The 17,080-nt window shown below is 33.3% G+C and overlaps 5 protein-coding genes and 1 pseudogene across 5 annotated transcripts; 5 read left to right on the top strand and 1 right to left on the bottom strand.

The window, feature by feature from the left end:
• Window positions 1-596: 596 nt before the first annotated feature.
• LOC17881553 (protein ODORANT1) lies at window positions 597-2,340 on the bottom strand. The gene is made up of 2 exons (XM_006289558.2): window positions 2,042-2,340; window positions 597-1,322 (listed from the first exon to the last, which is right to left on the bottom strand). Exons 1-2 carry the CDS (start codon window positions 2,302-2,304, stop codon window positions 743-745), a joined length of 843 nt encoding a protein of 280 aa, XP_006289620.1. The 5' UTR covers window positions 2,305-2,340; the 3' UTR covers window positions 597-742.
• Window positions 2,341-4,807: 2,467 nt separating this feature from the next.
• On the top strand, window positions 4,808-6,477 carry LOC17881399. Its single transcript, XM_006288718.2, has 2 exons — window positions 4,808-4,904; window positions 5,684-6,477. Exon 2 carries the CDS (start codon window positions 5,703-5,705, stop codon window positions 6,219-6,221), a length of 519 nt encoding a protein of 172 aa, XP_006288780.1. The 5' UTR covers window positions 4,808-4,904; window positions 5,684-5,702; the 3' UTR covers window positions 6,222-6,477.
• A 1,312-nt stretch (window positions 6,478-7,789) lies between these two features.
• LOC17882752 (cytochrome P450 93A3) lies at window positions 7,790-9,682 on the top strand. The gene is made up of 2 exons (XM_006286742.2): window positions 7,790-8,731; window positions 8,954-9,682. Exons 1-2 carry the CDS (start codon window positions 7,790-7,792, stop codon window positions 9,572-9,574), a joined length of 1,563 nt encoding a protein of 520 aa, XP_006286804.1. The 3' UTR covers window positions 9,575-9,682.
• Window positions 9,683-10,116: 434 nt separating this feature from the next.
• Window positions 10,117-12,027, top strand: LOC17882171 (flavonoid 3'-monooxygenase). Its single transcript, XM_006287449.2, has 2 exons — window positions 10,117-11,079; window positions 11,350-12,027. Exons 1-2 carry the CDS (start codon window positions 10,141-10,143, stop codon window positions 11,971-11,973), a joined length of 1,563 nt encoding a protein of 520 aa, XP_006287511.1. The 5' UTR covers window positions 10,117-10,140; the 3' UTR covers window positions 11,974-12,027.
• A 1,425-nt stretch (window positions 12,028-13,452) lies between these two features.
• LOC17883379 lies at window positions 13,453-14,223 on the top strand (annotated as a pseudogene).
• A 940-nt stretch (window positions 14,224-15,163) lies between these two features.
• LOC17881967 lies at window positions 15,164-15,679 on the top strand. Its single transcript, XM_023780348.1, has one exon. It carries the CDS (start codon window positions 15,164-15,166, stop codon window positions 15,677-15,679), a length of 516 nt encoding a protein of 171 aa, XP_023636116.1.
• Window positions 15,680-17,080: the final 1,401 nt, after the last annotated feature.

The following is a 17,080-nucleotide window of genomic DNA, read 5'->3' as shown; positions in this document are numbered from 1 at the left end:
AATATATATATATATATAAAAATATATATATATATATATATATATATATATATATATATAAAACGGGTTAAAACGGGTTAATATTGTTATGCGAAATACATATTAAAGCAATTATTACAAATTATGTTTGTTTTAAAATTAATATTTATATACGGGTTGTATGACGGGACGAGTTTGAATCGATGTTACTAAAATATTAAATTTTTTATTTATTCTTATACTTCAAAAGGAGTTAAAAATTCATTATACTAATTTTTAACAACACCAATATAAGACATGTTGAATCAAATTGATTTAATTAAGTTTATATTATGAAATCTTAATAATTTTTAAATAAATTCCAGTATAATAGAAAATTTGAAATTTATAAACAAAATAAACATAAAAAGTTTTGTCCCGCGGTGTACCGCGAGTTAAAATCTACTATCTATTATTAATTCAATTAATGCTGGTAATATATACACCCAGTTTCTCTTGTGTTAAGGCGAAACATTTTGGTTAATTGACCGATTTTGGTTCATAGGAAGAATTTTATAGATTGAGTGAAATTAGAAAGTTTATAAGTAGTACATGATAAATTGGACAGAGGCGGAAAATAAAAAAATAAAAAAGACGTACTTTGTGAAAATTCATGGTGCTTCTTTACTGCTTTACATGATTATGCTTACATTACTTTCACCGTGTATAAATTTATACATATGTATATGTATGTATGTGCCATATATATCCTCGCATATGCTAGTTAATCCTTGTAACCAGTCTCCATGGAGGTTTGACAAAAACCAAAGTCTTGAACACCAAAGTCTTTGCAATAATCCAAAAACATCCAATTGTCACCGTTTTTTTCTTCTAATGGCCATGTGGGAAGATCTTCCCCAGCTTCCATGTTGATCTTGTCAGCGGCTACGACTGATGCTGCTCCACCAATACTATTGCTCCATGATACATCAACTAGAGGTGGTTCATCGTTGGTCCATAGAATATTAAATAAATCTTCATCTTTATGATCAATAATATCACCAAGTAACTCATACTCATCTTTTGAACTATTTTGATGAGTGATCGTGCTAGTTTCATTTATGGTATTTTTTGTTGATTCATCGGTCTCTAAGCTTTTATCATCACTTCTCTTTACATTTCCGTCTTTCGATGAAGTTTCCGATTTATCGTCGAATTTTTTATCCGAAGATACTTTGTTTAAAGGTTGATGGGTCAAAGGATCGATTTCCATCTTAAGGAGCTTCTTCTTGATATGAGTATTCCAATGATTTTTTATCTCGTTGTCTGTTCTTCCTGGTAACCTTGCAGCGATCTTGGACCATCTATACACAAAAAGAATATTAAGAAGTATGCTTAAAGTATATTGAATATGTTTTCCATTGAAAAAATTAATTGTTTGAGGTGTTGGTAGAGATGTCAAAGTCTTTGTGTCTTGGAATATAACACAAAGGAAATTGACAAATTAAGTTATGATATTCTATTTGGAAGCGAGGAACGTTACTTTGTCTCGAAGTTAATTTCAAAATTTGAAGTAGAATGCACAATTGTTTTTAAATAAAATTGTAGAAGACTTTAGTTCAAAGATGGGAAACTGAATTAAGATACATATCATTCTCTTATGCAACTCATCAATCATACGATCCAAACATTATCTTATATTAAAATATTTTGGATTAACTTTCAATTCTACATCACAATTACATTTTCTATACCATTTACATTTACCATTAGTCAACATATGTTATAGTTTTTTTTTTGTGTTTCAAAAGTATCACCTCGTATGGACTAAAGTATAAAATTTCTACAAATACATGTGAAAATTATCAACCCTCGGAATAACTCGGATTATAAGAATATAATGATGACTATCATGTGAAATTACACGACTAATATTTTTTTTTTAGTATATACTACAAGACTAAACCATGATTTTTTGTTAAAAAAAAAAAAAAACACTTTACTAATGAAGAAGGCTTTAGTTAATGCATGACAAATGATCAATTACGTTCGAACAATAAATTTGGTTAAAACTAGCTCAAACCTGTTTCCAAGAAGTGCATGAAGGTCGATGACAAGCTGTTCCTCAGCTTCGGAGAGAAGACCTCTCTTCAAGTCAGGTCGGAGATAATTAGTCCACCGTAGACGGCAGCTCTTCCCACAGCGACGTAGACCGGCCAGCTTAGGCAAGGCCCTCCAGCAACAGTGGCCGTTGTTCAATATAAAGTTTATCAGTTTCTTGTCTTCCTCCGCCGTCCACGGCCCCTTCTTCACCATAAGCTTGTCACAACATGGCTGCCTCCCCATTAATTTATACTTATAGCTAGATTTTATGTATATTAATTAGAGAGAGATATATGAGACCTTAAAATTTTTTAGAAAGTATAAACTAAATTACGAGGTTTATGTCAAAAGCCTAAGCATCCAAGCTCACCCACCTATATATAACCCCAACATTTTCTTACATCGTCCACCACAACCTTTTTTTTTTTAATTAATAGGAATAATAGTATCATCGTTTTATTAATTTACGTATATACAATTATAAATGTATTTCAGTTGACTTCCACTAAGGTGTGTGATCAGTAGTGAAACAAAAGAGTAAATACACTAATGGTATTTTTGGTTTTAAGATTTGCAATACATATGACGCTCTATATGTATATGTTTTGTTTTTAGAATTTATTTCCGATATATTCTGACCAAAAACAATTAATAAATTGACTCTTTAGTCAGATAAAATGTATATAGACTGTAAAGATTGTAACTAAACGAAATACAATATAAGTATTTATATAGTGAATTAGTGGAGTATTAGCCAGACTTTTTGCACATACATGTAGACTTTAGGCTAAACATCATAAACTATATACTATATATATAGACTTTTGGGGATATAAACTATATATGAATTAGATCACATGTTATTTCATTTACTTGTAATTAATAAACCGAATGATTATGTAAAATTAAAAATACAGAGATATACAATATATATATATATATATATATATATATATATATATATATTAGATGTATATTTATTGTGTGTGTGTTTACCAAAATAAAAATAGACGTATGTATGATGTGGAAATTTCAACAATTTATAAGAAATTAAGTTTTGTACCTTTCTTATGATAGTCAGTATTATATGCATACGGTATACCTAACAATGATATGCATGATTCATTTTCATGTATAAACAATCAAAATTTAAGCATATTTATACATAGCACTCGTACGTGCAAAAGCTAAGTTATGATGGTGAGTTGATTAAAACATTTTGGTGGGTATATAAATTAACTTTAAATCGAGTTCGAGGTTTCATAAAATAATGTATGACCACGCACTATATATATATATATATATATACTTCACAATATTTATAATGTCGATATAAATACTTCTTTCTAGAGAAATCCGAAATGAGGAGTGTTGGAAAACCTAGATTAATTGGTTGGTGAAAATGACTTTGGAACTAATGTGAAATGATAGGGTGCATAGTGCAAACGTGCGAACGTACACGCCTATATGACCAATAGGCTAAAGTTTGAATTCAAATTAATTAGACTACGTTTTTCTTAAGAAGCTTTATTTCAAACTGGAAAATAAGTGGAACACACAATAACATCAAGAGACACTTACTAGCTACTAATAAAGAAAACTTAGTAATAATTAGTATACTAATGAAAAATTATACTAAGTGTTAGAAGTCTAACATTGTCAAAGATATTGAAGTTGTCGGAGATTAGCCGTTGCCGTGGACAAAACCGTAAACAAAAAGTAAGCAAGCATTTTGGTTCATAGTCTTACGTTTGTTTATATACACGTGTGACTAATTAATAAATCAGCTAATCTTATAGTAATATATATTTGCATGTTGTCTATACGAAAAAATAAGAATAGAGACGAACACCTTCTTGACACGTACGTGTACTTGCATAATTAGATCAAATTTGTGTTCTACTCTTTCCCATATGACTTGCAATTTTAGCTATAGAGAGGAAGGTTTCCTAAATTAGTTAATTTTTTCTAATATTGTAAAACATGTCTGATTAGACTGATAGAATCAGTACAACGTTTTGGTTTCGTGTCCCATAAAAAAATTACAGAGTTTTAACTTTCTATTTAATGGATTCAACTAATGAACGTCCATAATTAATCATATCCATTTCAAGAAAATAGAATTTGGCGTTTGGATATTTGGTTCGGTTCTGGGTAGATCCGTTCGGTTTTAGATATCTCAGATGAAGATGAAGAGGTTTAGGATCTATTCGAATATTTTAAAAAAATTTATTCAATTTTGTTTTATATCGGTTTAGCTTTGGATATCCTAAAATTTGAAAGAAAAAAAAATTAAGTGACTAAATTTGATTAAACTTTTACAAATTTAACTAATAACTGGATAGTTTAAATATTTTAGTTACTTTGGTCTAAACATATTTTAAATTTCTAGGATGATTATTGTAATTTTTGGTAATTAAATTATATTAAGTCTATGTATAATTAACATTTTGGATATATAACTATATTTTGGATATCTATTCGGTTCTCGGTTTAGTTCCGATTCTTCGTACATATAGAATTCGAACGATCCGTTCGAATATTTTGTTGGCTTGGTTCAGGTTCTTTATCAGATTAAGATATGTATATGAATGAATATGATGAAAACTGTTCAACAAAGAAAAAAGAAAGAATATGAAGGCCTTATAAGAAAGCCCAATAATAAAGCCCAATAATAACATTGGGCTCAAGGTAACACTTTTATCCTGTAACTAAGCCCATAACTTTCCGAACCAGCGTCGTCGTTTCTTCCTCGTCTTCGCAGCTGCAAACGACAGAGTTTTTTTCTGGCGAAGAGAGAGAGTCGCCGTTCACCGATCCTCTCTTTGATCTTCTCCTTCCAGGTATTGATTCTCTTCACTATCGTGATCTTTACTTTAATTTCGATTTCGATTTTGTGATGCTTGGTGTGAGAGATTCTAGGGTTTTTTTTTTTAATCCTTGTTCTGAATAAATTTTATCCAGAATCCTTCTAAATCGATTTTAAAGAATGAAGATTCTGTATGGATCGATGTGTTCAATGTTGGTTTCGGGTTAAGTCTCTGCGCTTATCTAGTATTAGACCCTCACGCTTGTGTGAATATAAAGATCTTCGAATCTGGATTTGAGTAGTTACGAACTTTTCATATCGCAATTTTTTAGAAACAGGGTTTATGAAACATGCATTTTGATTCAGATTCAACATTCAGTATGTGCATTTGCTCGTTTGGTTCCATAGCTTAGCATTCTGAGTCCTTATGCTTTGAAAGTTTATGTTTAGTTCTTGGCACTCTTGTATGGCGAAATAGCTTTGTTCCTGCTGCCAATGCGAAAAATCGTCTTTTAAGTTTTCGTACCTATTTGTCTCAGCGATACTCGGAAGAGTCTGTTTCCGAATGCATAATGAACTTTTTAAGCTTGACATAATCTATAACTTTACTGAAAGTGTCATTAACTTATGTTGCTCCCGTTTGATTACATATGTATTTGCTTTTGGTTTCTTTGTTTTGATGCGTTGAATCGAAGATCTTGGAAATACTATGAGCACAGAATATCAATATCTATTGTGACTGGTTGATGTGAGAAAGCTTTGTTGTGAAATATTTTCTGATTTTTCCATTGTCACTTGCATTATATCTTCCAGGTTTTTCAAAAGCGGTGATATGGGCGACTTTTCGATTCAGATCAGCTCAAAGCTGATCAAACAGCTAGCTGAAAGCAACGATCAACCAAAGAGGAAGGCGAAGAAAACCAGACCCAAAGTCTCACCACAGAGAGAGGCAGAACAAGCGAAAACACACCAGGATGCAGAGAAACCGAAGCCAATGGCAGAATTACCAATGCAGCCACCGTTTTTCTTTCCGATACCACAACAAGCAGCAGCAAGCGCGGAGTTGGAATCGATAAAGTCTGTTACGAAAGAGAGTGAGATGGTTCTTGAGAAGCTGGAGAAACTAGAGAAGAACATTGTTCATGAAGTGACAGAGAGAGCCAAGGATCTGAGGGAGAAAGAGTTCAAGATCCCTGAACCTAAACCAATGCCTTGTTCATCGGACTACGAAGCGTCGATGAAATGCTACAAAGAGAACATCGATAACCCGCTGAAATGTAGCGGTTTAGTTAGGACTTTCGAGGAATGCGCCCGCCGGTTCAGACAGCAAGTGAAACCTGAGGAAAAGTAGAAATAATAAGATTGAAAAAGACTTTTTGGAGATGAAGAAAGGGAAGAGTTTTTCTTTTTTTTGCTTTCTGAGATCGTATGAATGATTCAGAAGAATGAGATTGTTTCCCTATTACTGACTTGAAAGCAAAAAGAAAAAAGAAAAAAAAAAAGGAAAAAAAAAAAAGGAAAAATAATTAGAATCTGTGATTATGTTCATGAGATCAAACTTGCGAAACTGTGTTATTGATTTACTATTTTGGCTTATTTGGTTTCTATTTTGTTTTTAATTATTTCGAAGAAGTTAATTTCGGTATAGCATCTCGTATTCGTCAAGTTACTATGAAAGAGACTCTTGGGTCTAGATTGAAAACGGGGCCGTGCTTTTGAGCAAGCTTGTGAAAGTATGTGTGAAGTTCGGGGTGGAGAAACAAGAACCAAATAAGCCTTCATCCAACTCTTCCTCTTCTGATTCCTCGCCGTCCATCCGAAACCACGGTTATAGGCGGCTAAACAATCCCTAAAGATTCGAAGCTTTTCATTAACATGTGGGCGATTCATAGAAATCCGAACGTTTGGGTGAATCCAGGGCCGGCCCTATGGTAAGGCAAGCAAAGCATGAGCTTTAGGCCACATTATTTTCAGTAAATTATCAAGGCCACATATTTTTTTTATATAGGTTTTATTAATGTTAATACTCTTATAGTCCTATACAGTATATGAAAGCCACATTTAAAAAAATGCTTTAAGCCTACAATGATCTAGGACCGGCCTTGGGTGTATCCATTGGAGTTTAATCCCGATAAGTTTCTTGATAAAAGTTATGACTTCAGTGGTCAAGACTATGGTTATTTCCCGTTTGGATCTGGCCGGAGAATTTGTGCGGGAATGGCCATGGCCAAGAGAGTTGTTCTTTACAACATCGCGACGTTGTTGCATTCTTTTGATTGGAAATTAGGAGAAGGAGAAAAAGTGAAGCTAGAGGAGAAATTTGGTATTGTGCTGAAGTTGAAAAATCCACTCGTTGCAACTCCCGTGCTAAGGTTGTCGGATCCAAATGTTTATCTTTAAGTTTATAACATGTATAAAGAGAAGTTTTGCAATGTGACGATGTCTAATGTCGTGTAAATTTTAAATTTTATGGATTGTAGTATTGTACGTTGTGGAGCAAGTAACAGTTTGATATATTGCATAATTAAGGTTGGACTAATTCATTTGATAATAATTGAAGACTTTGAACAATTTTTTTAATAAAGTGTTATGGCACCCCACTCCTAGGAAATTGAAATACTATAGTCTCGTAATTTATTGATTAGAGCAATAATTGAAGAGGTGAAGCACCAATTGTTATGGGCACCGTAGCTCTTATTCTAAAAAGTAAAATCTTAATTTGTACTAAATCATACACATGTTTCCATGTGCAATAATTACCACTAATTCAAATATCACACATAATATAATATGTGGATAATGTATAGATCCATTGACCACCAAAAACTTAATGAAATTATACTCGTGAGTCGTGATCATCTCGGAACCAATCATATAGTCTCTGCTAGTAACTTCTGTTTGTAACATAAACAAGAAACAATGAGAGAAGTTTTCAGTTTCTTTACGATACAAAGTCCTAGTGACCACTTCGACTATGTTATAGCTACGATCTTGGTCTCTTCTATATTTTGGTACATATGGCTTTACGCCAAATCAAAACAGCGTTTTCCACCGTTACCGCCGGGACCTCGTGGTCTTCCCATTGTAGGAAACCTCCCATTCCTCCACCCGGAGCTTCACACTTACTTTCACAAACTCGCTCAAAAACACGGACCTGTCCTCAAACTCTGGCTCGGCGCTAAGCTAACCATCGTTATCAGCTCCTCTGAAGCCACGCGCGAGGTTCTAAGAACCAATGACGTTATCTTTGCGAACCACGACGTTCCTGTCGTGGGTCCGATCAGCACGTACGGTGGCATAGACATAGTCTGGTCACCGTACGGGCCAGAATGGCGAATGTTGCGAAAAATATGCATTAATAGATTGCTAAGCAACGCAACGTTGGATTCGAATGCTTTCAATTCACTTCGTTGCCGCGAGACCCGGAAAACGGTCCGGTATTTAGCAGACCGGGCTCGGACCGGGTCTCCGGTTAACTTAGGGGAACAGATATTTGTAACGATCTTGAATGTTGTGACTCAGATGTTGTGGGGAGCGACAGTTGCGGACGGTGAGGAACGAGAGAGTGTTGGAGCTGAGTTCTTGGAGATAGTGAGAGAGATCATTGATATTGCGGGAAAGCCTAATGTCTCTGACTTTTTTCCTGTATTGAGCCGGTTTGATCTTCAGGGTTTGGTTAAACGTACGCGTGGACCGGCTCAGAGGTTGGACCGGATGTTTGACCGGATTATAAATCAACGGGTGAGAATGGATAAGGGAAATGAAAGGAACGGTGAAGATTTTTTGCAGGTCTTGTTGAAAGTGAAGGATGAGGATGACAAGACACCTTTGTCCATGAACCATGTCAAGGCTTTGCTCCTGGTAATTACAATTCTTTTTCTCTTCTTAAGTCATAGTGATTAAAATTCCAAAGAGTATAGTTTACTATGTAATAATATTGCGTGCTTCTATTTAATAATATTGATTTTATTGCTTTAAGTTTACTTAACATTTCTAATCTTATTCGATTTTACTTAACAAGATGATATCATATTACATATTTTAGTATAGATCGTTCAATTTGTATCTTGTTTGATTAATTAGGACATGGTGCTTGGTGGTACAGACACATGTTTGAACACAATAGAGTTTGCAATGGCAGAGCTTATTAACAAACCGGAGATTATGAAGAGAGCTCAACAAGAGCTCGACAAAATTGTAGGCAAAAACAACATTGTTGAAGAAACACATATCACTAAACTTCCATACATTCTCTGCATTATGAAAGAAACCTTAAGGCTTCATCCAACTCTTCCTCTTCTTATTCCTCGATGCCCATCCGAAACCACGGTTATAGGTGGCTATACAATCCCTAAAGATTCTAAGGTTTTCATTAATGTGTGGGCGATTCATAGAAATCCGAACGTATGGGAAAATCCATTGGAGTTTAATCCGGATAGGTTTCTTTATAAAGTTTATGACTTTAGTGGTAATGACTACAATTATTTCCCGTTTGGATCGGGCCGGAGAATTTGTACGGGAATGGCCATGGCAGATAGAATTGTTCTTTACAATCTTGCGACGTTTTTGCATTCTTTTGATTGGAATATAGGAGAAGGAGAACAAGTGAAGCTAGAGGAGAAGTTTGGTATTGTGTTGAAGTTGAAGCATCCACTTGTTGCAACACCCGTGCTAAGGTTGTCGGATCCAAATCTTTATCTTTAAGGTTTTTTTTTTTTTTTTTTTTGGTATAATTTTTATTTTAAGTTTATGTACAATGTGACCATGTCTAATGTCGTCTTATGGATTGTTGTAATCTTTGTTGCGACATTATTCCGGTTGCTTCATAGATTTCCTTAATGATGTTGAACTTTTGAAACTAAATTTTAATAATTTAGTCACAACTATTTACGGAATTCTAAATTTACTGTATACACACAAAAAGATATATAAAGATTGTTTTTTCTGTGTTTATATTATTATTATAACGATTATTATTTAGTTCCTTATAAAAGTTAAATTTGTGATAAAAGTCTATCGATCAATTTTATCATTTCTTACAACTACTAACGTTTTGATAAAATAAAAACGAGGAAAATTATATCATCCGCTCAAATGTTATCGTCTTAAGACCCTTAAGTCCTCCGCTCAGAATTGGCTTACCATATCTATTAAGTATTAACACTGAAGACGAATGATGCTGTACGTTGTAACGTATACAATACCATTACAGATTTATAAGGACAACAACTTAAGGTCCATCTCATGACTTCTACAAACAGCTGTAAACAATGTCTCAAATTTCAACTCTCTTCACCGACAACACAATATTGATCAATGTCGCACCTTACGCAATTCTCGTTCTCATCGCCATCTTATCGGTTCTATGGTACTTCTTGAAACGTTCACAGCATCCACCTCTACCGCCTGGACCGCGAGGGCTACCTATCGTCGGAAACCTTCCCTTTCTTGACCCGGATCTTCACACATACTTCACAAACTTAGCTAAACGTTACGGTCCAATCTTCAAACTAAACCTTGGCTCAAAACTAACCGTTGTGGTCAACTCTCCAGAACTAGCTCGGGAGATCTTAAAAGACCAAGACATCAATTTCTCAAACCGTGACGTCCCCCTCACAGGCCAAGCCTTTTCCTATGGCGGTCTCGGCCTTATTTTGTTACCATACGGTGCCGAATGGAGAATGCTTAGAAAAGTTTGCGTTCTCAAGCTCCTTAACCGCAAAACTTTGGATACTTTCTACGAGCTTCGACGCAAAGAAGTACGGGAAAGAACGAGATATTTGTACCAGAAAAGTCAAGAAGCATCACCGGTGAACGTTGGAAACCAGCTCTTTGTGATGATGATGAATCTCACGATGAATATGTTATGGGGAGGTTCGGTAAAAGCAGAGGAAATGGAGAGCGTTGGAACACAGTTTAAAGGAGTTATTTCTGAAATAACAAGGCTTTTGGGAGAGCCTAATGTTTCTGACTTTTTCCCAATATTAGCTAGGTTCGATCTTCAAGGTCTTGTGAAGAAGATGCATGTGTGTGCTCGAGAGCTCGATGCGATACTTGAGGGAGCCATCGAGCAGATGAAACGAGTAAGGAGTAGGGATGGTGATGATGGTGAATGTAAAGACCTTTTGCAACATTTGATGAAGTTTAAGGAGCAAGAAGCTGACTCGGAGGTTCCAATTACTGTTGACCATGTCAAAGCCGTACTCTCGGTAATGAAATAGTTTCAGTTTTAATACTTTACAATATAAACTTTGGAGGATAGCATATTCTTGAAAACTAATACGTAGATTATGAAGAAGGATATATCTAGAGTATCTTTAGATATATTTCTTATAATTAGCTCATTTATGTATTTGTGTATATTAGATTATTAGGATAAGTTAATTAGTATTAAGATATTCGAATAGAAAAACAAAACATATTGTTCATTTGATTTCATGAGGATTGACTTAATCAAGGTGGTTGTTATATATGTGAAGGATATGGTACTTGGTGGTACAGATACAACAACCAATACTATAGAGTTTGCAATAGCTGAACTAATGAGCAACCCAGAGTTGATGAAGAGAGCGCAACAAGAGCTAGACGAAGTTGTCGGCAAAGACAACATAGTTGAAGAATCACACATCACTAAACTTCCTTACATAGTAGCCATTATGAAAGAAACACTTAGACTCTATCCAACCATTCCGTTGCTAGTTCCTCATCGTCCCATTGAAAATGCGGTTGTTGGAGGCTACACCATCCCTAAAAACACTAAGACCTTTATTAATGTTTGGTCTATTCAGAGAGACCCAAATGTGTGGGATAATCCGACCGAGTTTCGTCCTGAGAGGTTTCTTGATAATACTTCTTGTGATTTCACTGGAACAGATTATAGGTTTCTTCCATTTGGATCTGGAAGGAGAATTTGCGCGGGTATCGTATTCGCCGAGAAGATGGTTTTGTACACTCTCGCGATGCTATTGCATTCGTTCGATTGGAAGATTCCAGAAGGTCAAGTGCTTGATTTGGAAGATAAGTTTGGGATAGCCTTGAAGCTCAAGACCCCACTTGTAGCCTTGCCTATTCCAAGATTATCCAACTCCAATCTATATTTATAAAGACTAAAATCCTTATATTTTTCTTAAAATGTAAAAGGATCATAATATTGTTACTAATATACAATTAAAATAAGGTTCTACGCTGTTTGCAACCATATATATATACACTTTAATTATTTTTGAAGTTGTCATTATCTGAATTAGTTACTGCCTTTGGTATATAAAGAGTAAGAGGTTTCAATTCAACATATTTAAATCTCATTAATTTATATACACAATTTGTTTTGTTTACCTGTAGCTCACTAATTTTCAGGACAGACTCTTTTTTTTTTAATATAGTTGTATGCGACATCTTTATATGTTCCAGACGTGCTAGTGTTTCTGATTATTTCTAGTTATATATAAGAGTTAATGTTAAGAAAATCACAAAACATAAGCTATATATAAATGTGGTTCGTATAATGGCCATCCTGTAAGACTTTCCAACAGTACAAATAAGTTATATATATTATGTTTAAATCTTTATACGATCATTAATCTTTATCTTCAACATCTGGAAGATTTATCTTATTATATAATAAACAATTTTTAAAAGATACAGTAAATATATATATATATATATATATAAATATATATATTATTTTTGATATAGGTGGATCAGTTTCGTGTGTGTTTTGTTTTGGTATCGTGGATATAGTTTACGATAAATAAAATATTTTATTAAGAAAAGAGGTTTATTTTTTCCAACTAAAGATAGGTATTACGTATAGTAGAACACATAATGATGATTCCATAATTTTCATTCATTGTCCTTCTCCTTATTAAAAAAACCTTGAAATTTTTTTTTTGTAAAAAAAAAACTTGAAATATTGATTCAAAAAACAACAAAACAAGCGACGAATAAACTGCCAAATCTAAATGCAAAGCAAAACTCATGCAATGCTTTTTGTATTCCTTTTAATTTAGTTAAGTTACTGATTTATATATTTGTTAATACAACAAACGTTTAATGCATTTGGGGATTTTTGCATTTCATATTGAAAAAGATTTAAAAAATAAAAAAACGTATTTTTTTACCAGATTAATGCCATGGTAAATAAATATTATATTATATCAGATTTATGAAATAATTATATATTATTTACCACTTTTGTTAGGAGAATGTTGATAGATCTTTTGCTATATATATTCACCAGATGTGACTCACATCTCATTATAATCTCAGTCCTTTACCTATAGTGCTATACGTTATTTTGAAGGATCTGTTCATCTTCCAGAGAAGAAAAGCAAAATAATGTTTGCCAAGAAGACAAAACCAGAGTTGGGGTGCTTTAGTAACGTCTTTGGTGTTTCGTCTCATTCTTCAAGATGGAGAAAAGCTTCCAAGTGGTAAATAAACTTGATTTACTTGCCTTACACGGTTCAGATTTTTGTGTCTTCTTCGAGTTTTTGATTCATATGTCCTGTTCTGTTTGCAGCAAAATCCATATTCAGAATCTGCAATGTTCTGTCAAGTTACATCGAAGCCGAAGAGAGTGTATGCTCAGACAATCTCGCTCTGATATAATTCAGCTCCTTCCCAATGGCTGCTTTTCAGAAACTATCCCTAAGGTAATCTAAAAAATTTATCTCAATCATCTTGTTTAACTGATAAGAATATTTTAAACACGACATGCTAATTTGGTTTGCAAATTGAAACCCTATAGGCGAAGCAATTCTATGAAGATGAGAGAAGGTTATTGGCGTATGATCAGGTCGAGTACTTTTGTGCATCCATCTTGAAGGATATATCTGTTTTACATCATCAAAGGTAATTTTTGCTCTTGATATATATTACTTGTGTTACACGGTAACATCCGTAAACCTAAGCTAATATCCTCATGTTTCTCTCTACGATCCACAGCGATGTTCATCTGTTACCAGACGTGACTAAAGAAGCAATGGCCGGACTGATATTTGCTGCATCAAGAATCGGCGAGCTTAAAGAGCTTCAGTACATAAGGTGCATGTTCGTTGAGAGGTATGGTCTTCAGTTTGACAAAGACTGTGTAGATTTGCGCCGAGGAAACGTCGTTGGTGATGAGATAGTCAAAATTCTAGACACCAAGTTGCCGGAAGATGAGATTACAAACATTGTAATGGAACTTTCCCGAAAGCACCAAAGCAACATCACTAGTTCTGCATACGGATTTAGTAAGTGAAGATCTTGATAGTGAGAAGATGGAGAGAGTGAAAAGCGTTGTTAGGAGAATGTTGCTGCAATCAAATCTTGGAGACTTCCCCATCAGGCAAGAGATGGATCATTCATGAGATACAAGAGTTTTTGATTGGGATTGTTGTTTTGTTTTTTACTGTAGAGGTTTCCATAATATCATACTATATTTTTGTAAAAAGCAAAAACAAACTATAGTTTCTTTTGTAATCGTTTCGTATTCATTTATTTTTAAGAAATCAAATCTCAGTAAATATAACTATTTTTGTTTATCTTATATTTTTAGCAAGACTTATCTTTTGATGAAATAATATTTTTAATTACTAATTAGTTTTACTAAGTAAAAATTGCCTTTAAAATACTTATGATGCCAAAACATCAAAAACATAATAAATATCTAGTTTAATAACTCTGTGGATAAAATCTCAAATTTGATAGGCTGATAGCTATGAGGGTTCACTTATACTATAGTTTATGGGCTATGCCATATATGTTGAGAATAGTTTAGACAATCAACAATATATATTATCAAAACAAGTCATTCAAACTAATGATTGATGGGCTTGTATCAAACAATACAAGGACTGCAAGGTGTATTAGACGTACATAATAAGCAAACATACCTTATCGGGGATATGGTATGATGAATCTCAGGATGTATATGTTATAGGGAGGTTCGGTAAAAGCAGAGGAAATGGAAAGTGTTGGAACACAGTTCAAAGGAGTTATTTCTGAAATAACAAGGCTTTTCGGAGAGCCTAATGTTTCTGATTTCTTCTAGTTATATACTGTACATAAAGGGTTTGTCTTATGAAAATCATAAGGGTCTATAACTAATAAAAACGCAAAGATAGCTTTAAAATACATTAAAAAAAACAATCTTAAAATTACATCAAGTTTTGTCTAATGTTAATGCACAAACCTGAGTTATCACTACAACTGTGTAAAGTTGTTCCTTGGTTGCTGTGGGAAATATGGAAGTCTAGAAACAGTATGGTTTATGCACAGCGAATACAAGATCCCCACATTGTTTGGATCATGGCGAGGGATGAAATGGAGGAATGGTATCAACAACAAGAGGGTGTTACATCGGATACAGTTCTTGGTGATCGACGTGGTTCAAGCATGAATCTACGGTGGTGTAAGCCGGCTGTTGGTAAGCTGAAATGTAATATACATACATCTTGGATTAATGACTTCTCATTCTTTGGTGGAGCTTGGATTTTAAGGAATCACTTAGGAGATGTCATGTATCATGCTAGAGATGCATTTTTACCTCGGTCTAATCGCATTTCTGCAGAGTTGAACTGCTTGCATTGGAGTTTAGCTAGCTTGCGAGACATGAGGTATACCTCTTGTGAGGTTTGGACAGATTGTCATGCGGCTTGGGAAGCGATTACTAATCCTAAGGCTTGGCCCAAGTACCGCTCTCAAACAACGAAGATTTGGCAAGTAATACGGGGGATGCGGGAGGTTTCTTTTCACCTCTCTTCACCGAAAGCTAACTTGTTAGCTAAGAGATTGCTTGCAGCGTCACGCGAGATGGGAGGCTAACATCTTACTTGGCTTTAGGCGGTCCGGCATGGCTGCAGGATCGGATTAATAGAGACAAAAGTCTTGGCGCTTAACTGCAACTCGTGTTTCATCTTCGATTTCATTTTACTCTATTTTGGTTTATTACTAGGTAATGTCCCGCGCATATGCGCGGGTTGTTGTATATTTATTTAATTATTTTAATTTATTTATTACTTATAATAAATTGATTAAATAAATTTTAATGCTTATGACATTTTTACATGTTATTTATTTAAATCATACAATAGAATCATACATCCATATCTTTTGAATTTATTCGTTGATTAATTGTTCAATTAATCAATTTTGATAGTAATTTTCTTTAGTACTTTTAAGTATTTTTGATAAAACAATAATATTGTTAATGATAAAAATAGGAATGATAGTGGGAAAATTTAAAAAATACCCCTTTAAAAATACCACTTTTTAAATTTACCCTATTTTCAAATAATATAAAGAACATTATAATTTTGGTCAACTTTGAATTTTATACTTGATTTCCTATCTAAAAACCAATTTGATATTCAATTTTCTATCTATTATATATACTTAAAGGATGAAAAATATAATTAAACCTAGAGATATAACTTAAATTAAGAGTAATATAAAACAACCACTAAAAATGTTGAAATTTATCCAAATATGTGTGTAAACTTATAAATATACACAAAAATTACCTTTATTTGTGTATAAAATTTTATTTAATTCAATGTCTTACAAATTGGTTTGAATATAACAAAAAAATATTTTGGTAAAATAATTACATACTTTGAAAATAAAATAAATATACATGAATATGTGAGAAAGAAAAAACATATAAAGTAAAACAATGAAAATGGTTTATTTAGCTTGATTTTCTTATGGTGCGATGGTCAGAAATCAATATTTTTGAATCTCATCGATAAAGTAATTTCCTTATAGCCATAAAATATTATTATACATATGTAGTATACATTTAATAGTATAAAAACAATGAAAAAATGAAGAAGTACATAAAATAAAGAAGAAATATAATTGAAAACAAAAGTTTTAACCAAATATATAATCAAGCTCTTACAATGATATCTTAATTGAGCTTTCAACCCATGCAAGAACATTAAAAATTAAACAAAGAAAATATTGAGAATATCAAATATGGTGGAGGAGGATGTAAAAATGAGTATTTATAGGATAAAATATGATGTAAGTTACAATTCTAAAATAATTAAATCAGAGGAGTTATAATTATATTTTTATAGTGTGTTAATTGAAGTTAAATGGAGGAAACAAATAGTCAATTGAAAGGTTATATAATTTAAGTTACAATTTAATAGTAAAGTGTGGATTTCAAGTATGAATTAAAGTATATGACTAAATGTGTTAGATATTTGGTTTAATTAA

This window comes from Capsella rubella, unplaced genomic scaffold (assembly GCF_000375325.1).
Source record: "Capsella rubella cultivar Monte Gargano unplaced genomic scaffold, Caprub1_0 scaffold_6, whole genome shotgun sequence".
Classification (NCBI taxonomy): Eukaryota; Viridiplantae; Streptophyta; class Magnoliopsida; order Brassicales; family Brassicaceae; genus Capsella; species Capsella rubella.
This window is presented reverse-complemented; position numbering and strand designations above follow the sequence as displayed.

Excerpts from the sequence above, each read along its gene's own strand:
- LOC17881553 (XM_006289558.2), bottom strand. The coding sequence starts at position 2,304 with ATGGGGAGGCAGCCATGTTGTGACAAGCTTATGGTGAAGAAGGGGCCG. Across the intron at positions 1,323-2,041 it reads CATGCACTTCTTGGAAACAG|ATGGTCCAAGATCGCTGCAA; the intron begins GTTTGAGCTAGT and ends TTTTGTGTATAG.
- LOC17881399 (XM_006288718.2), top strand. The coding sequence starts at position 5,703 with ATGGGCGACTTTTCGATTCAGATCAGCTCAAAGCTGATCAAACAGCTA.
- LOC17882752 (XM_006286742.2), top strand. The coding sequence starts at position 7,790 with ATGAGAGAAGTTTTCAGTTTCTTTACGATACAAAGTCCTAGTGACCAC. Across the intron at positions 8,732-8,953 it reads ATGTCAAGGCTTTGCTCCTG|GACATGGTGCTTGGTGGTAC; the intron begins GTAATTACAATT and ends TTGATTAATTAG.
- LOC17882171 (XM_006287449.2), top strand. The coding sequence starts at position 10,141 with ATGTCTCAAATTTCAACTCTCTTCACCGACAACACAATATTGATCAAT. Across the intron at positions 11,080-11,349 it reads ATGTCAAAGCCGTACTCTCG|GATATGGTACTTGGTGGTAC; the intron begins GTAATGAAATAG and ends ATATATGTGAAG.
- LOC17881967 (XM_023780348.1), top strand. The coding sequence starts at position 15,164 with ATGGCGAGGGATGAAATGGAGGAATGGTATCAACAACAAGAGGGTGTT.